The 22,243-nt window shown below is 35.3% G+C and overlaps 1 protein-coding gene across 1 annotated transcript; it reads left to right on the top strand.

The window, feature by feature from the left end:
* Positions 1-12,808: 12,808 nt before the first annotated feature.
* On the top strand, positions 12,809-17,536 carry LOC121408903 (kin of IRRE-like protein 2). The gene has a single exon (XM_041600609.1). The coding sequence runs from the start codon at positions 13,955-13,957 to the stop codon at positions 15,458-15,460; it is 1,506 nt and encodes a 501-aa protein (XP_041456543.1). The 5' UTR covers positions 12,809-13,954; the 3' UTR covers positions 15,461-17,536.
* The last annotated feature ends 4,707 nt before the right edge of the window (positions 17,537-22,243 follow it).

Raw genomic sequence — 22,243 nt, forward strand, 5'->3', positions numbered from 1 at the left:
AGAGTGCAAGTTTGAGATTTGGGATGAAAGTAAAGGATGTGAGAATGGGTGAAATATTAACATCATTTAATTCCAGGGAGATTGGAAAAGGGAAGGTGGTGGGGCTTGAGGAGAACAGAAGAGAGGGGTGGAAGATAGGGAATAAAAGATGAACAGAAGTAACAAAGATAGTAGGTGAAGGGAACAATGGTAAGTTGAATATGAATTTTTTTTAAAATAGGATATGCTCAGATATTGAGGAGGGGGAAACAGGGAAGAAAAATGGACAGTGATAGGAGTGGTGGACAGTGATAGGAGTGGTGGACAGAGTCATAGATGGAAGGCAGAATAAGGATGATGGAGAAGATGTGAAGCATTTTTGGATGACTGATGAGAGTAATAGGACTGATGGAGGAGCAAATGAGGGACAGAAGAAAGGAAATGAGAAGAGTGATAAGTAGAGAAGAATAAAGCACAAATCATTACCAACAGGAACAAAAGGATTTTTTATGGGAGTAAGGAATAGACAATGGAGATATTAAATGATGTGGAGTATGAGAATGCAGATAAAGGGAGGATATACACTATAAAAGAACGAGGGCAGGAGATTCAGAGTGGGTAAGGATGATGAGGGAGAGAGGGGGCAGGGGTAAAAATAAGGATATCAAATGGAGGATGAAAGAAGATAGCAAGATGAAGAGACACTAAATGTCATCTGGTTCAGCTCACAACATTCTCATCTATATTTACCCTGTCATTTTCTCAGAACGCTTGGAATACTGTTTCAAGATGATTTTTCTGAACTGAGTATATACCTCCAGAGTGACTCATTACTTTTTAGCCAATCAGTTCTCATAAAGAAGATGACTCTTTACACCAATAGTGAGTGCACCCCTGATAAGTTTCCTACACAAGATAAAACAGTGAATTACATTAGAAATAAAAATTGACATTAATAACTACAAAATTTCATTATTCAAATTGATTTCAATGTTTACCATTCATCACCTTGACATAATGGAAATTTCGAAAAAATCAAAATATTTTTTCTTCATTTAATTAATGGTTTAACATCAGGGGCATGTTATTACAAAGTTGTTAAACGCAACTCAAAAAATCAAATGTAAATTGATTTTCAACCAATGAAACAGGTGTATATTACGCACTTGCGATTGACTTTTTAGTTGAGTTTAAATGCAGCTCTTTCTGCAACGAGCTCCAGGTGTATACAGGTATGTGTGTTGAGAGCCAGAAATGTTGTTACATTTAAATGTTAAATTTTGTTACATTGGCTTATTTAAACATATCCTTCATTATAAATTTTTGGTGTGCATTACAATTACATCATGTAGCAAAAACGTTCTTGTAACTTGTTTCTAGATGACAAAGTCAATCAATTAATTGAAATAATGTTTTCTTGCACAAATACAGCATATTTTTCAACTGAAAATTGCTTCAGTATTCAAAATGAAATTATTTTCATAACAGCTTTGATATGTTCTTAAATCTGACTATGATAGACATTTCCTTCTACTTTTATCACAGGTTAAGAGTAATATTCATCCAACTCATTTTCATGGATCCAAAAGATAAGGTGTAGGGATGGTGATTCTGAAGATAACAAAGGCATGGACCAAGAAAAAAAATTATGACAGCAGGAATATATTCTTAGATCGGTTTATTTTTGTTTTTAAATCTACTTTTAGTATATCAGAGATCCAAAAGTGAGGTCCACCCCATTCATCTTTCATGGACCAGAAGGATGATAAATTTAATGGATGAATTGCTATACTGTATAAACCTAGAAAATCCATCTGACAATAATCAGAATGCTTTCTAGTTTGAGTTTCTTCCATTCATAATATCTCTTCCCAAAACCATGCAGTATTGAGTGTCAGTTTTGTAATGAATGGCGTAACTAGATAAATATAGACACCATCTTTATGGGGAAATTCTTTGTAGTTAAAGAATGTTAATGGGTCAAGAGAAGTATCTGCTCTGTTATCCTTCCATCAGAATCAAAAGGGCGCTAAATCCTATTGTGTGGTGTGGGACTACAGCCTTTTTTGCTCTCAACACCCTTCAGTCCTAATCTAGAGTAGATCTGAACATCTTTCAATAGTCCTCTCAGCTAACATCCCCAACGGACCCAAGATGCTACCCAAACCAGACTCCAAGAGGCAAGATACTAAACACACCCGGGGGTGGGAGGGAAATGGTAGATACGTGCTAAGGTGTATAGGAGTGGGAAGCTCAAAGGGGTGACTTTTCACCCAAAGTCAACAAATATGGGATATGATTTTGAAATCATATTTTGAAAACTAAATATTTTGGCTGTATAAAAAGATCATGTTTTTCTGAATTAAAATCCAAATAGGTATCCTACCCAGATCAGGTTTAGAGGCTCTAGTAACAATAGTAACAAACTACCCCCCCCCCCCTTCCAATACTACTTTCCACCATCTTCTGAACAAGGAATTGTTCCTGAGATCTCCCGAAGATGTTTGTGGTATGGCATGGATTTACATTACCCTAAAGGGATCAAAGAGGGGGTAGGCGAAGGGTGGCACCACGGTTGGCTTACAGGGACTGGTCTTCACGGATTGAGGGGCTTTAGATGATGCAGATGCAAAAACAAATTATTGTAGTTCAAGGAAAATGCAAGATTGACTGGTCAGCTGGGTCAGGGATTATGTCACATTTTCAAAGCTTTAAATGGAGTGTGGCATTCAAAGGAGAAAGAAAGTCTTAGAATGTATATTCACGAGTATTATTGTTGGTGTGTCAACGCTGATTAATTCTAATAAATTGAATTATGTTACAGTCAAGGAGAAACTTATAAGCAATAACATACAATAAAAGACAAAATGCTGTCAGTTAAACCTGGTATCAACCTATATCAAACAGTTTAACAGAAGGTAAAGTATGAAAGAGCTGTCACCAAGGATTACAAAGCTTTATTTTTTCAGAAGAACATTCAAAGTATAAATGTTTTATTGTATGACAATTACAGCAATACAATGATACAAGTGGCGAACCCTCACAGCCTATGAGATTGCTGATAATACATTCAAAAGGCAAATAAATATCTTTGAGCTAAACCTAAAGTGGATGAGAATGCACACAGCCTGAAGCACACCAACCCACACTTTCAGCAAGCAGTATTTACATGGAACTCCCATTATTTCACCTGCTCAACTTGTTTTGTTTGCACATGCGACGTGTTTAAAACAAATTGCATGTGTCTTTTGGAGGCAAATAAGAGATGCAGGTCTACTACTTTGTAAAAAAAGGGACAGAAATTTGGAAGCAAACCAGCTAAAAACGTGTAAAATTTGGCAATCTCCCTGCCGAATCACAGTCAGTTGCGCCATTATCCTCCCGCTAATTTGGTGTAACAATCACCTGCCTCGGTCCCACCTACAGACGATGGACGGGTGAACAATTACCAGCCCTTCCGACTATCCCCATTCCCTGGCGATGGTCCAGTGCACAATTGCTTGGGTCCCTCCGTGATAAGACCAAGAGGCCAGCTTTAGACAGACTTCCTCTTACCATAGCCTTACTCTATCTCGGCACCGTTTGATGGTTGGGGGCTTGCAGTGTTGCCTATTTTGTGCAACAATTGTGCCTTGTTGATGAATAAATTCAATAGCTTTGTTTGTTATAGGGATTACTGGAACACACTATCAAAGCAATTCTATTCAGGTAAATAATATTTATCATAAAATTTTAGCTCCTTAGCTACACTGCACTTCAACATTCATAATTGATTATTTCTATAAAGTAAACAATGATATCTTTATTATTCTTTCCATCTCACTATTTTTATACTAATTTTCAAACAAAAGTACATAAGCCAGTTTCATCAACAATAATATTTGAAAATACCAGAAAGGAGCTTTTAAGAAGGCTATCAAATAACTTTTTATCACTGTATGACATGTTTCATGCACCACTGAAAAATTGGTGATACTATACAAGACAAATTATATCATAATCATTGAAATAAAGATCCACTTCAAAATAGGTTTGTTCACATTGCATCATCAATTTATTATTTCTATTAAATTTCAGAGATATATATATAGGCCTACTGATTGTAAGATGCTATAAGAATTATGATTACAATATTTCCTGCAGGTGGGACTACACAAAGGGAAGAAAGAAAGCCTATTATCTTGCGAGTTCAATGTCCAGATTTAGCCCATACATGTCCCGTTCGTAAGCTGTCATCCTAGATACATAAATGCATATAACTCTTACTCACATTCTCTCCATAAAAGCCAGATACTTTACCCCATCCATTTATTTGTCTGTCTGTTTTGATGGAGACATGAGAAAGAGACAAACAACCTCTTCAATAAAAACCTCAAAAAGGAGGCTAAAAAGAGGAGGGATAAATCGTTAACTTTACCTTGGCATGAAAATTCTTAGAGTAAGCATTGATTTGGGAGATGCACTTGATTTCAATAATACGCCCCACAATTCTTACAATCTTGAAAATATATTCATTATCTCATTTTTTTTTATTCAAGGGGGCTGATAACATTTTTTTTCCATTTCTCACCAGACATTCCTTGTTGTACAATGAAAAGCCCAATATGCAATGATAATGGTATATTGGGATAGGGTCTAAAGACTAAATTCACACAGTTGCTTATTCCACTATTCTTAGCACCAAAAAATGCATATTATACTTGGCACAGCTTAGAACTTCATATTCAATTATTAAAAATATGATAGTACTTTGTTGAATTAAAGACTCTGGAAAAACTTCAAAGTAAAATTACAAGAAATAGCTAAAACATAACTTAATAGCCCATATCAATTATTGTCATTCCTATAGACCCATTTCATAGAGCTCAGAGGGTTAAGATTATTCACCTATTCCTGAATGAAAATACGTATTGAAGAACGAATTCAATCTTCCGATCATTTCAGAGACAAGAGAGAGAGGGGTCTTTTTTTCAAGAATGGATAACAGTTGATGTCCATTAGTGGTGTCAGGTCCATGCCAGGTCTCCGCTAGAAACACAGTGGGGCATCTCAGTCAGGCTTCAATCTTGGTTATTATCGGGAGATCATGTTACTGAGATTGGACTAATTAGCTGCAGACTACGGCACAACAATTAATGCATGGGGATAGGCCTCAGTCACAAGCATTCCTCAGCAATATCACTGGCTTATGCACAAGGCATCACTGCTTTCATGTGTATACACATAGAAAATCACATTTTTGTTTTTTAAACTAGACTGTAATTCATCATAAAATTTCAGTCTTTAAAGGAGAATGAAACCTTTGGACCAAGATAGCTTGTGTGAAAACAGAAAAATCAAAGAAATAGATCAACGAAAGTTTGAGAAAAATCGGACAAGTAATGAGAAAGTTATGAGCTTTTGAATATTGCAATCACTAATGCTATGGAGATCCTCACATTGGCAATGCGACAAACATGTGTGATGTCACTCTTGAACAACTCTCCCCATTATTTTAGTATATATTTCACTTAAATTGCCTCTTTTATTACATCTATCAGTAGAACATGTATTCTTTCTACAGGAGGGCATGTAATACAGATTTTTAAAGAATACATCATGGATAAAGAGTTTGTATCACCATACAAAAAAGCAAAAAGACACATTTTCAGGGTATTTCATAGTCCATCAAAGGTAAAGTTGTTCAACAGTGACATCACACATCCTTGTCGCGTTGCCAATGGGAGGATATCCATAGCATTAGAGATTGCAATATTCAAATGCTCATAACTTTCTCATTATTTGTCCGATTTTTCTCAAACTTTCTTTGTTCTTATTCTTTGATTTTTCTGTTTCGACACAAGCCTAATTGTTCCAAAGGTTTCATTCCCCTTTAATAATCTCCCTCGATCCACTAATGATGTCACAAATCAAATTACAAAATTTTAGACCTCAAAAATAGCAAAAACAAACAAAAATAAACAAACAATATCTACAGCAATTTTTTTAATGGCTTTTGCTTTGGTTCTTTTCCCTTATTTTGTGGACTTTTATAAATTATCTTCAGAATCAATTGTCATAGTCACAGCTACAACATATTCATTACCATGAGTCTAATCCTGTATCAGCTCATTTTCTCCGTCTGTATCCTACTTTATCCTGTATTAAATTCTAAATTGTAGACTCACATCACAATATCTATTTGAATATCATATTTCCATGTTAAAGCTTTAATCCGATACTCCTTTGCTCAAGTGCTTCTGCATCTATTTATCTTTTCCAATCTGTAATATCCCCCAAACCCACTCCCCCACCCTTTCTCTCTCAATCATAGCAATATATTTCCTCATCTTTCACAACTCATAAAATATTATTAACTGCTAAACCAGCTTACAATAATCTCCCAGTTCTCTACAAGAGTGCCGTCCTCATCTATTTAATGGTCACAATGATTAGGTCTATCGCACCCAAGGGCAACCATCCTGCACTTACTACCCTAAATGCCAAAATAGGGCTCAATTCTAATCCATTTATAGACTATTGACATCTTTTGCACGGCAATTAATTTACAGAATTTCATCTCTACCCCTTTTCGTCATAATAAACATAGTTGCTGTGCGCTCATCGTGATAATCATGATAATTATCATCCACTGTTAAAGCCTCGGATTATCACTTGGATACACTTTTATTAGACGCGAATGATTAGATAAGTGCAACCATATCAATAGAAAGAGGAAAATGTGTTTATTAATTCATCAAATTAATTAATAATTTGACGGTAGAGTAAATGGTGGCGTAAGGTTGTTTCATGCGTTTCCACATTTAATCAAGCCATGTTTTTAGAGAAGAGGCAGATAGCAAGATATTAATTAATTCCACAACAGGGCATTTTTATACATGTGTACATGTATGTCTTTCCCCCTACCTGTGGGAACCTTAAATTATTTGTCTCTGCATGGTTTTTAGTTCATAGTAAAAGTTGTAAAATAATGCTCTCAAGTTACCATGGCTTGCAATAGTGAGGAATGAATGAAAATGGGGGTGAGCCAGACAAAACAAAAACTAGATCTCTCTCTCCCATTTAGCATGTTCCAAGATAAATTTTGCTTTGTTGACCTCATTTCATTTATTGCCTGTGGAAGCGTAATATTGGAGAGCTCTATATAGCACATAGAGAAATTTTAATTGATTATGCTCTATAAGCACTGGTTTATTACTATTATCATTATTTGCCTCATTGGATATCATACATCAAAATATCGGATATATTTGACATCTAATCCATAAAACCTGGTAATAATGAAGACAATTACAAGAGAACTGCACTATCATCCAATAATTAAAAGTACAACACACAATTTGTCATCTATTTCAGATATTCTTTCATATTCTTGAGAACACTGACAATAAAAGTACAGATTACTTCTTCAGTAACATACTAAGGCTCATTTTTGCACTGTACCAATGCACCAAGTGAAATTGGTAAAGCAATTTCAGAGAGCATTCTTCAAACCACAGATCTACTGTACTTCAATAAGGAAAGCAGGTTAGACACTGGAAACCCCTCACTCTCAATTCCTACCCTTCTTAATAGTGCACAAAGTGTTCTCATATAGCATTCTGTTTCATTTCCTTGAATATTATCAAGCCAATTGGACCCTGTATTTTTTTTCATACTAAGGCAAGGCTTCCTCAAACATTTTGCTCATTTAATCACCAATGTAATTTGAATATTCTACTATAAAAGATAAAAAAAGCAAAGCTGAAGGATTATTCTAACGACTTTTAATCGAACTTGATTTCCTCTTTAATCTGAGTCATCATCTTCGGATGTAACCTTTATTTGAACTACCACCTAGAGATAAAGCGTATCATCGGTAATTAGAAGATGGGACTCCCCATTATGTTTTCTCTGTCAGGGTAATTTATCATCTCTACTACAACCTTACAACGATAATGACCTCTTTGGCACTCCAACTGAACTAGCCTCATAATTTCATTTCAATCTTAATTAAAAAACAGAATTGTAATTCAATATTTTGAGGATTTTTTAATTATTATTATTCATATTTTCCCTTGCATTAGCTTGTTGTTTTTCAGGCGAGGGGAGGGAGTCGTTGAGAGTTTTTCATGTTCAGTCAATGTGTTCTACAAGATGGATTCAATATGTCATCATTCCAGATTATATTCTCTCTCTTTCATGTCTTTATTCTTCATTCTTCATACATTACAATATCATAAACCATTATTCCCTCCAGACCATCTTCAATTTCTTACTATCTTACCACTTTTGTCAGCTTTCACCTCCACCCCTCCCTAATTTCCCTAATATTTTGATATCTTATTATAATTCTCCTTCATCCTTCTTTCAATATATTTCCATATCTGACCAACTTTTCCATAGGAGGCCTAATTACTAACTCAATTTGCATGCCTATGCATTATTTTCATTATGTCCAACACACTTGAAATAATAACTAATCATATGGTTTAATATGATAGAATACTCGTAACTACTCTGAAGGACTATTAAGGTATCCCATGCCTTCCTTTAAGTTTTTTTTTTTAATTATAGCCAATATCTAGCTATCAATAATTCTTTATCAAACATAATGAACACTGGGTCAAATCCATCAGCATGATTACAGATACTTCCTTCAGAAGACAAACAGGAAAAAGAAGAAATGCCCCCACCCTAAAGATGCATTGATTCATGCACATAAACATGCACAGAGAAGGAAGCGCTTTCCTTGTTATTCATTCCTCTTTTCCCGCGTTTTCTGCATCCCCTTCCCTCCTTTTTCGCAACCAATGCCCCCTTCCCCGGTGCTAGCTCTCTGAAGTTCAATGGACAGAAAACAAACGGCATTGTCTCTCGTGGTAAATCACGGAACCAGGTGGTCACTCGGCATGAATGGCCGCTCTAACCTCGATTCCGCACAAGTTGTGGTCGCACCGCCACCGGTCGGCCCGCTACGGAGACCCAAATACTATAAAAGACATGAAAAGGAGATAGATATTAAAAATCTCGGCTTGAATGAAAAGGGAATTCCATGATACACAAATTTGACTATTCTCATATTTCAGGCTTTAATTTGTTATGTTTGAATATGATGATTGGAGTCAGAGAGGGCAATGACTTGTAACCCTCCTCAGTCAAATAAAGACAGAGTCCAACCAAAATACAAGTTGAGTTTAATCACTAACGAAACGGTAAATAAAATGTATGTTAAAAAGTCAGATAAGACATAGATAATCTATGGCATTGTAAAGATATGCTCACTTTTATAAAAACACTAGTGAGCGCATGACTGGTCTTAATTTAACGCAAATGAGTGAGGCGAAGATATCATAAGCCCATTAAAATTTTCATTAACCAATCACAAAATCATAATTGAAATGACTATTATGCAGGTAGTGGCAAGTCTTTGACTATACTTTTGACTTTAATTCTGAAATTTCGAATTGAAATTATTTCCACATCTCTAAACACAAGATGCAATGCATCAAGGATCATTTTCTGTAGATTCCACATAAATACATTTTTCATAAAATTCTTCAATTGACTTATTTTTTACATCAGTTACATGCCTGTAGTATATTAATTATAAATCTAAATAAGGCTGTAAACAAAATTGAATATTTTAGAAACCAAAAATGGTTTGCTTCTTATCTCTCAGACAAATAACAACATCTGGGTCCCGTAACACAAAGGATAGTGATTAATTGCCCAATGAAATGACCTATCAGGATCATCGTTTTCCTCAGTAGACTGACTAGGAACCAATCAGAATTGTTCTTTCAAATTAGCAATCGATCGCTATCCTTTATGTTACAGGGCCCTGATCATAACAATGATCTAAATGGATTATGATAGACAATATTCTGGTGATGTAATATTTAATACTGGTTATTCTGCCTCTGAAAATCTATACAATGATACAGCACAACAATAGAAAATTACCTTCATAAGCAGAGGAGGATGCAGAAGGGGATGGTAGAGCGTGCTTTTGTTACATCTTCTGCATACTAATATTCAGTATCAGGGAAAAGTTAAACACACTGGGAGTAGGGGCTACAAAGCCCTTGTGCCCTCATTTCTATGATGTGATGGACACATATCAAGCAATAAGAAATATTGAAGAAATCTATCACTTTATTGAAAAGATGGCTAAAGTTACTTTGAAACCTCTATTGCTATCCAAAGTGAAAACCATACCAGTCTGTGTCTTTGAGTAGAGACTATGACAATGCCCAGGTTCTTCTTTCAATCTGCCTGGTGCACCATCCCACGACAACCATTCATTGTAATCACAGGCGCCCCTGCACAAGAAAAGACATGGCACGTGCCCATTTATATTCATTGATAACCCACCTCAATACGGCCTCCAAATTCCCACACAGACTCCCCTTTTAAAAAAAAACCCACCCTTGACACAAATCAAAGCAGAATTATCCATAATGCCGATATTTGATGGTATTTGATACGGCTCTGTTACCGGTGAAACACGACCATAAAAGCCATCCTTCTCAATATCGAAATGAGAGATTTTCCGCAAATTGAGACGTTTGTGGGATTAGGGTTTATTTGTATGAGCTCACATCCATCATTATGCTTGTCTGGATAGTGACACTGATGCTGTCAACGCAAATAGAAAGATATCTTCCAATTGAAGATATTCCAAAGACAAACTAAATAATGCTGCTCTCTTCAAATGGTTTGTGCTCTACTGAAACTGGATCTTTCGAAATTGTCAAGGACTTCAGAGGAGATCACATTTAATGAAGAAACATGGTTTTCATTGTGATTTCTTTATTTTATAAAATGTTTTATTTGCACTAAAAGACATGCACACAACTCATGATAAGAACCACAAGCTCGCACAAAATCTTCATGGTATTAGCCTATTATTTTCATAGATTTAGGTGGATTTTTAGAATCGGATTTATTGAGTAACATCGACAGAAACAGTGTGGGTAATAAAAAATGAAAGTGAAATTTAAAAAAATACCTTGCTATCTGGTTCTTAAGACACCAAGGTTCATTCACAATTTAGCTTTCCATAGATCATAAACTTTCTTCAAATCTAGATTAACTACAAACCTATAACAATATTTTCTATTCAGATAACCAATCATACAATACCTTCTCATCATAATCATTTTCACAGTGCTATGGCAAAATATGAAATAGAATTGAACAGAATCATTGCCTCACAAACAATACCAGTTCAAGATCAACTGAAGAGTTAACATAATGCACACATCAAAGGCATCTACTTTAGAATAGGCAGTAAATTCCCCTCATCACTATCTCCTTAGAAATGCATGATTCCAAATAAAACAGATTCCCATCACTTTGGAATGGCTATATCCCTCCCCCCTCCCCTTCCATCACCACCTCCCATCCTCCTCATACAAACTCAAGTTTATCACCATGAAGCATCATTTGAGATATATTTATGGCACAAGGAATTTTAATTAGGCAAATCCCATGACAATTTTCCAGGGACAAGATTTGAAATCAGGAGGAAACTGTGGAAAGAAATCTGAGATTTGAGGCAGCGAAGCTGAAGGAACGGATGGAGGGCAGAGAGGTGGGGGTTAATAGTTAATATGTTAAGGTATCTCATTACACATATATACAGACTTTCAAATATATATACAAAATATACACTACATGAATAAAATAAAACATGTTCTTATAACACCCAAGACAACAACAGGGTGACAATGGATAAATGCAAAATAGTGTTATGATACAACATTTAAGATGGGACTGACAGAGCTACAACATGTCCATATTTGGTAATCAAACAACTCTTAAAAGATATAAGATTTTAGAAGTCAAACTTAATGTAACAAAGAAACATAGACAATGAAAATGAGGATGAGAATCATATGTTAAATGATAAGAAAGAAGTTGAACTTGATTTAATGAATGCAAGCATTGTGAATGATAACAGTATGGCACATTAAGACATATGCTAATCAAATATGAAATAATCAGAATACCACATCAACTATGAGCATAAACATTAATGTCAGCGCAATAAATTGCTATGAATACAAAAGTACAACCCCAAAAGAATGAAAAAAAAATTTAAAAGTATATGAACGGAAAGACAACTGGAATAATTAAGGAGTTATTTTCAGACAGGGGTGTTGTATAGTCCCCCTGAGAACCAATCAGTGTCAGTGCATGAAGGTCGGACCAGACACATGCCATGAAAAGACTCAAGGGGGCAAGATTGCACCCCAGTGAGCTAAAGGTTGTGGTATCTCACACAGTAGCCGGTCTTTCTGAAGAAAGGGGAAAGGGGATAAAGAATAAAGAGAGGGAGAGGCAGAATGATACAATATAATATCTAGACTGATAGAGCAAAGAGAAAAATTTTAAAAAAATGAAAAACAGAGAGCAAAGGAAGCAACACCATAAAATTAGATTAAATTTCTAAATACAGGAAAGAAGCATTGAGGTTGCTACAGATAAGTAGGAGATAAAAATGCAAGAAAATATAATCCAAGAAGATCATCTATATGTATAGCTGCTTCACAAGGCAATACTACAGTACATTGCTACATTAATAGTTTCATGCATTGTCCATGACATAACAGAATGGGTGCCTTCATCCATTAATCATGTTAGAGTACGTTTCAATTCATTACCATTCTAAAATGACCATGAAATATAAACATGAACTCTTTTCAGTCAAATAGTATGAACTATCTCTATTCTCTGAAGCTCAAGACAAGATATCTACTTCAATACACACTTCCCTAAAAAGTGTGCCGTAGGTGTGGCTTAGCATCAAAAGTGTGCGGGAGGCGTGTCCTAAGGCTTGGAGTGTGCCTGAAGTGTGGGTGGGCGGGGCTTGCAGAGCAGAAGAGTGTGTGGGGTCTTTTCTTGATAAACACAACAGTGAGTACACTTCGCACAGCTGTGCACTGCATCATCTCTGCCCTAATTGGCTCAGGCACTTTAGCAATTAGTCATGAATATGCATGATTCACAAAGCAGGGTGCAAATGAAATCACTCATAGAAAGCTCCACAATGTCTACAACACAGTGGAGGGATTGTGATTGGCTCTGAGTCATTGTAAAGGGGAATAAGAATCATGCATATGCATGATGGTAGAGGGATACTATATTATCTTTGATATCATTACAGTCCTGCTTGGAAAAACTGGATGTATAGTTAGTTGCCTTTGCTAGCACTGTTCGATCAAAACACCTCCAGTTAGCCACCTAACCTGCGATATATGTTGTTAGACAGCCAACCTCTTTTTGTAAATAACATTTCATCGCTAGAATGTTGTCGTTGTTTATCAGCTAATTATGTTCGAGAGTGGATGACTAATATCACATACTTTCATTTTATTTTTTTCTATTTCTCACAGCGATTTGGATAACGAGCGCTCATCCGGCATATGTTGTGAAGGAACTCGGTACTTTGGTTAATACACAAGGATTGACAACAAAAATTGTTCTTCATATTTTGGCTTTTATGAATTAATTTCCTTAATTTTCTCTGGAATTCAACTTGACCTCTTCTGATGATCACCTTGTTCTATCCGGAACCACAGATCACTTCAAGTACTTGGTGTTAATAAAGGATATGCAGCAATAAACATTATTTACAAAGGTGTACATCTATAGGATTTTCACATCCAGGAATCAAAGCAAACTGGAGATGTCTGAATTTTTAAGCAAACTGGAGATGTCTCTGAATTTTTAATCTATTTGCATTTCGATCAGGACACTGAAATCAATTTCATATTGGAATTGTACAGTCAATGAGATAACTTAATGGAATCTATTTTGTGAGTTGCTTCTTCAAACTTTACCTAACTCTTCAACAAATTATTTGACTCTCCTTTGTTAGTTCAATTGAGTGATAATATTTTCAAATATGCTCAGGTGAAAGCAGATCCTTAGAGTACATAACAATTTTGACAACTTTCTTACCTGGAAGATATAAACTGAAGTAGAAATGGCCATGGTCAGTTATGATAACCTGAACATCTTGCTCATGAGCAAGGCATTGATAATGTTACACCTTGCATTAGGAGTCCTAAGCCAGGCGGTTCAATTTACAGTGCAGCCAAGTCCGGTTGCAGTACTGGAAGGGAGAGCTGCAACAATGGACTGTAGCATCAGCAACCTCAACTCACGTCATAAGGTCCTGTGGTACAGAGGTGGAATACTCCTTAGCAATGGTACAGCGATTGTTGGTCACCAGCTCAATGCCACCAGGTATTCCATCATGGTCAACACCAACTCCGGCCAGTATAACCTTCACATACGCTCTGTATCCAAATCAGATGATCATAGCTACGAGTGTGCGGTCGAGAGCATCTCAAATGCAGGGGTGACCCAGGAGGTTTTAAGATCCCGTAGTGCTCGCCTGGAAATATACCATCTCCCTGACAGAAGTAGATTTCCACGCTGTGAGCCCCTGACAAAGCCCAACTACACCGAAGGTGAGTTTGTTACAATCTTGTGCAAGTCCGAGCGAGCTAACCCACCGGTAACCCTCAAATGGAAGCGTAACGGAATTCTTATATCACAAGTTCAAATCGATGACACTGTTACAACAGGATACCGTACTCTGCGACACAGGTTTCAGGCAGACGCAAGTTTGAATGGTGCCTCATTTGAGTGCCACGCGAGTAGCGAGGCCGATGATACATATTCAGAGCACTGTGTCCTAAGTGGTCTCAATGTGTTGTATAAACCACGAGTTAGCCTTGAAAAAGCAAATGATGCTGTCCATGCTGATCAAGAATTTGTTTTCCAATGTATTGCTGATGCCAATCCAGGACCCAGCCATTATGTTTGGAAGAGAACACCTGAAATCCCTGCAGAGCGTGTCAAGTTCTCTCAGGATAAAACGCAAATGATCATTAGTCCAAGGGATATGGACAATGGCACGCTTATCACATGCAACGTAAGTAATGCTATTGGAAGTCTCTCTTCCAGCTTGCTGATGATTGTCCAGCCTGTAATTGTAGAAACCACCACTCCAAAGAGTAATGTTTCAACCGTTGTCACCATGCGACCAAAAACCTCAACAGACACCACTCCATACAAGCCAGATGTTGGTAGCTCTGCCTCAGAATCAGTGCCCTTGAGCCCAGAAATCCTTGCAATCATCATTGGTATCATCGGTCTGTTGATTCTCATAGTGCTTGTTATAACCCTTGGATATCTCTGCAGATGCTTCCCTGTCCAACACAAAGGCTCCTACGACAACAGCGTCTACGGATCCACCTTCGGGCCAAACTATGGTCCACATGAAAGGCCCATTTGGGACCAAACAAGTATTTATTTTGAGCCTAAGGATCATTTAAGAGAGCTCAACACGTGGCAGAGGACTCATCGCCCGGTGTGGCAAAGAAATGTAAGTGTACAAGTGCCCCATGTCGAGGAGGAAGATCCTCCATACCAAGAAATAGGACAAGACTGGGACGATGGTACGTACACAATGCAAATATAGCCTTGGCGCAAATTTCAACTTTTTACAAGCTTAGATCCAAATATCTTATACAGGAAAAAAAAGCAGGCTCTTAACCACAATCATTCAACAATATCACGGAATAAACAGCATGACAGGCAATTTCTTTTAAACATCCTACTACGAAATATGAGAAAATACAAAACATCTCAAAACTTCGGCAACTGATGGTTGAAATGTGTTTTAAGTGCTAACGGTCCAGGTGGATGTGCTTTGCTTTGTTAAAGTGTTACAGTCCACTCTAATGCCTATCTGTTGAATGATGCATAAACAGATTGGAGGATTCTAACACCCTAACTGCTCCAATAAAAACATCAGACTCAAAGAGCATGGGCTCGCCTATCTTCACAATGAACTAAAAAGCAATCACCGATTTGTTTTGCTCTTTATATTTGTAATGCAAGATGCATGGTAGCACTGCAAGAGAATGGACTTATAGGGGCAATTCTAAGAAACATGGAGTGTTGCTATATCAAAATGATATATATGAAAGGGTATTCAAATGAATATAATGTTTAAGTTTCATATACAGTATATCTATAATCATACAAAAAGCCCTGAAAATGAATTTGTCTAAACCGATGGGAGGTTACAGAAAAATGATATGCATTTTTTTATATATATGAATGCATATCACAGCAATAATAAATGATCGAGGTTAAATTTTTGGTAATATTTGATTTTTGCTGGTTATTTGTCATCAATATTCAAAGGCAGAGTTGTTTCTCCTTAACTGTGCTATATCATACCTTATGGCTACCATCAGGGACATATTGCTGCATTTAAAGACAAAAAAGAAACAATAAATCCAATGTAAATCTATCACTTGCATAATTACAAATTTATAAATTATTTCAGCATTTATATTAAAAAATTTATGTACATAAGTAAATATACTATCCAAACACTTATTTTTGATGAAATCCACTTGGATCAATTTTTGTACATGTGATTTTGTTTTACATTTGAAATATGTTGTATTTTAATTACATTTATGAAAAAGAAATAGTTGCAATTCCTACCTTATTTTTTAATGAATGAGCAGGCTCAAAATATTTGTTCTCTAATTTCAATTGTTACAATTTAATTTTTGCATCCATGAACACTGTTGTGTTAGATGTTTGCTTAATGTTAAATACCATCCCATTCTTTTGCCAATAACTCAGCCCTAATGCGGGCAAGATAAGTTGAAAACGATATTATAACTAATCATTATGTGCCTCATGTAAACTATGTTTGTATAAATGATATCCAAAATAATGATAATTCACATTCCATGAAAATGTTACACAGAACACAGCTGGTAATACTTAATAAATAACTAAGGAAGATTTTGCCGGAAACTTATTTGCAATCGATTGCGAATCTCACAAATTTGTAATTGATCAATGAACCACAGACTGTATAAACTTTAGAAAGTGTTTTTTCTGCCAAAATTTGAAAATATTAGTTTTAGTTTTGCTAACAAGTATACAAGTATCCACTTTTGTTGGTCTTGGTCGTAAACGTAAAGCCCTGTGACTTTTATCAGCTTACTGTTCATGCAACTGTGGAGAGAAATGTCTTGCATATTTTCTCATACATGATGGTGACAACTAAAGTAACATTTGATAAAAAAAATCAAGATGAATATCAAATAATTCGCTTTGTGATGTATGCATGGTTGTTATTTTGATTTTGTCAAAAAATACTATAATGTTTTTGTAAAACATTACTTAATCAAAGCAATTACAATCTTTAGTTTCTGCCATTTCTGTTACTTTGAATACAATTATCTCCACTGCAAAAGCTGATGTCACTATGACTTGATAAAAATCTTATCTTTTAGAAAACAATTTTCCATAAAAAATCAAGATGTAAAATTCAATATTCTCTTCTTTAATATTTCAGTATGGTCATGCAATTTATGGCTGTAATAACCTAATCATATACACATTTATTCCCAATTCAATTTATAGCCAATTAGTCCATTGAATTTTTCAACTCAATTCCTATCCACCGTAATAAAATAATGACTTAATCGGGAAGCCAGGCTCAAGCAGTGGACAATTATGGCTACTGAACAGTGGATAGGACCATCAAATGCCTTGTTGTTGTCATTAAGTGCAATATATGTCAAAGCTTCTGCTTAATTTATTAGATTATGTCGACATCTGCATTATTTGTCATGAAAAATTAATTTTCCTCATCACATATTAAAGGTATTGTGCAAAAAAACAGGCGCAAAACCTGACAACCGCACAGCTTGGCAGAAGTTGATGTCTTAAGTCAGGGGGAAGTGGACAGTCGGGAGACATGAGCTAATTAAGGGGAAAATACCTTCAGATGTACATCTTTTTATTTACAAAAAAATATACAGTATAGATGCAATTGTATATATTTGCAATGGATGTGATATATTGTGGAAGTATATGGTTTATTACAAGATTCAACATTCAATATGTAGATCTGGCAATGTGAGAAAATAATGAATGGTAACATGGTACAAAATATGAAAATAAAAATGTACTACAGTGTATGTCAAAACATTGCATTGTCTTATTTGAAATGACCTAAAATACAAAGTATGCATATACTGTTTTTCTGTATTACTTGTTTTTAAGCTGTTCACATTACTCTAACATAATATATTTATTTTAATATTTTTCTCTTTCTAAAAGGCAAACTTACAAAACATTTCATAAATATCATTGGGCTCCCTTCATTTACCAGCAGCAATTCACTTTGCAAAAAAATGAGTATTTGTATTGTATATTACTACTGCTTTTTTCACCTTGTCTCTTTAAAGGGTCACGTAACGTTAATGATTTCCCAAAAATTGGCAGTTATTTAATATGATTCAGTCATGCTTTCTTGAAGCTGGTGTTCCTATTAGGCCTGGCTAAGATTTTGATTAAACGAGAGAGCGTAACTGAGCTAGGATGAGTTTACCAGGGGCTGCACTACGAATCTGCCACATGCTATACAGCGATCAAACAGCTGTCTAAAAGATTACCACCAGAACTTCAGAATGAAATTCAATACTGCCTTTTTTCTCCTCACTTTTTCCTCAAGCAAGACACTCAAGTCTCTATACACGCCATGTATCTCTGTTATGTATTTTCTTGTTGCACTCTGAAAGTGATGTGAGCAGAAAAGCAAAGGAAAAGTTATCAAATAATGACAGATCTGTGATTTTGAGGGTTTCGAGGATGGTTCTTGTATTCAAGTCTATTTCAAAATTATCTGTAAGAACTTTTGCAGCATTTTTATAACATGGTCATTGATGTAACATAAGTCTTCTACTAGGGTCTACACTGCCAATCTTAAGTATTTTTTTAATATTTTGTGATTGCAAAGCATATTTGCTACTGTCCTAATATAGTCTGCAACTTCTGATAAGATTATTTATTGATTCTTAGTTCAAAAAGTGGCCTTCGAATTGCAATGTTGTAAACTTTCTTCAATGCTCCTGTATTCCAGATCCATTCCCCTTTACCTTTCTCAGCCCCATCCCTCCCCCCCCCCCTCCACCCAACCCTTTCTCTCCTCCTTCTCCCTCAATCTTTCTCTTCTTTTTGTCTCTCTCTCCTCTCTCTCACTGTCTATCTCCATATTTCATTCTTATTGCCCTCAGTTTTCTACTTCTATTATGATTTTTTTTCTCACTCACATTGTACCTACGCCCCCCCCCCATCTCTCCACATTTTTTCACACTCTCAATGAATACAAGAATGACCCAAGTCCATGATAGTTCATTTTGAGTAATTATTTTGTGTGTGTGGATGTGTGTATATCCACTGAGGATCTTAGTATTTTTTCACTCATATGGGGTATTTGGGTGAAATTTCAGGATACAAATTACATACAAGGTGGGCTTATGTATACTAAATAAGATCCCATGTTTTACTCAATTTAACAAAGAGATGGACTTGGGCCATTATTATATTCATTTCCTCAATCATATCAATTATCCATTTATCCACAATTGTATGATCAATTATGATTTTGACAGTTATATTTGTATATGTCTCTCGCATAATTGATGTAAATGTAAAATCGCAATATATCATAACATGAATTAAGCCATTTGGGCAATAGCACATATAACCGGCTGGTTATTCAAAAGCAGACAAAAATATTAACGTTTTGTACACTCAGCTGATGTTTATTATTGTTGTTGTTCTTCACAAATTGCCAGTATATATATCATTCAACAGAAAAGACAATTTCAAATGAAATTGTTTGTAACTTATTGATGTCAATTCACCAAACATGTGATATTATTTTGAATAAATTTCAAAAAAATTGCAACGTACATTACCAGTCTCTTTGTAATTTTGAGTATGAACGTTTGCATTTGATTTTCACTGTGTCTGGCTTCCGATGATAGATGGCCAGATGGGAGCAGAAAAATGTATACCCAAATCCTCAAAGAAATGGTAAAATTGTATCATATGATTGCAGTTTATGGAAAAAAACAATGCAAATGGAGGTGGCAATATTTCAAAGATTTTAAAACTCTGTATTGTTCAGATGTAAAGATGGCATGGGCAAAAACATCATGATTCTGCAAATGCATTACCAATTACTGGTATAAATGCACGTCTTTACATCCATCTAACAATATTTGGAAAAGGTAGCATTTCTCCTATCTGCCAGCATAACAGTGCAATGCAATAGAAACATCCTGAATGATTTTACAAAGAGAGAAGTGATAAGATATGAGATGGTGGTGATGATGATGATGGTGGTGGTAATGAAAATGATTATGATGGTGACGATGTTTACACTGACATTGACGACAATTGATGAAGATGATCGTGACAGTAATGATAACGATGATGTTGATGATGATGATGATGATGATTAAGATGATGATGATAACGATGTTGATGATGATGATGATAATGATAAAGATGATGATAATGACAATGATGATGATCGTGGTGGTGGTGGGGATGGTGGTTAAAATAGAGGGGCGGGCCTTTGAGATCATGGACCCAAAAATATTTGACAACTAAGAAAACATGGAAAAGAATAAAGAAAGAAGGAAGGAAGGAAAGAAGGAAAGAAGGAAAGAAGGAAAGAAAGAAAGAAAGAAAGAAAGAAAGAAAGAAAAGGGTAAATGATAAGATATGTTATTTTCTGCATATTTTGTTAAAATCTATCACAAAATTATGTTTTATTTCAAAAAAGTATTTTTGAAAAAGTTGCTCTTTTGCTCCCCTCACTCAATACTCTTTTGTCACAGACACTGGTGGATTTTGGCTAATTAAACCACTACTGTTTCTTTCCAGTCTATATCCCCCCCCTTCTGCTTATTCCTCTTCCTTCCCAAGGGATGGCAATCTTTCTATCTGTCAATCCCCAAAATTCCAATGGAACAAAGACCAAGCAACCTCCAGGTATCACTATCCCTACAATGGAATCGCGCCGACAGCTCCAGAGTCCCAAACCCCGCCCGATCAACATCGCCTCCCTTTCCAAATGAAACAATTTCATCAAATTAGATAGATACGCATCAGCAGAGGAGTTGAAACCTTATCTTCCTTGTCTCATCTTGTCCATTACTGAGCTCGATGATGATGTACCGCTTTGATAAATGACCAGATTGTCTTCATTTCTACCTCCTCAATAGGTACCCTCTGGAAAGGTTTATCAATGTAATTCATTCCTGTTTACAAATATCCCTCCACTATATCCCATTTATTATTTTATATGTTTCACTCAGACATGTTCAGTAATGTTTCTGAAGCTATTCTCTTTGAAAACATAATTGTTTGCTGAATTGGTATCTCATCCAAATCTCTCTACTTCCCTACTTCAAAATGTGTTCCAATTCATCTATCAACTAAAAAAAAATATGATCATCATATTAGATATCTTAATTTTGATAATGCATAATCTAGACAGTATAATAGTTGCTTGGAAAAGGTCATTAGAATTATATTCAAATTTACAAGAATTTTCTTTTAAAATGGAATCAAATAAGGGAAAGATTGAACATCTCATATTGTGAAGATATACAAAACTCCAGTATTACACACACAATAGAATTGAACAACAGGTAATATTTAAAAAATACAACAATAATCAAATTTTATTATTTGCATACTGTTTCTTAATAAAAAATAAATTATTCATAGAGTGTATAAATTTTCTGTATATTGAATGTAGCAATGTTTTATTTTATATTATTCAAAGTATGAATTATCAGTTATACATAGCATCAACATGAAATGGAAACAAAATACAATATACAACATACATCATACAAACAAGTGTATAGAAGAGTAAAATTATGAAAAAAATAGTATAGGGAAATAGTACAGATAAATAATATAGGAAAATAGCACAGATATACATGTCTATGACTACAATGATTTTATCAACAATGCCGTCTTATGTTATAATGATCTTTATTAATTACGTAATAAGTATGTATATATCTTGTCTGCATCCCATCTTGTAACCATGCCAACTAGTAACTATACACAATTATTTCCCCATTTCTAGACACTTGAATGCCTTCAGGGAATCCCACGTGGGCAATAGGATCATTGTTTATTTCAAGGTAACTTATGTCATCTATTGCATTCACACAGTATCATAACAGATTAATACATTATGGAAAAAACAACCAATACAAAGTCTTATGTAGGATTTACTTGCAATATCAAAATTCATGGTGATATACCTGAATTTCTATTTATTTCAATTTGTAGGAAGGCTGGTTTCTTAATCTTTTTTGTCATATTTTTGTTTTTGTTGTTATTGTTCATG

The sequence above is a fragment of the Lytechinus variegatus genome, chromosome 2 (assembly GCF_018143015.1).
Source record: "Lytechinus variegatus isolate NC3 chromosome 2, Lvar_3.0, whole genome shotgun sequence".
In the NCBI taxonomy this organism is placed as follows: Eukaryota; Metazoa; Echinodermata; class Echinoidea; order Temnopleuroida; family Toxopneustidae; genus Lytechinus; species Lytechinus variegatus.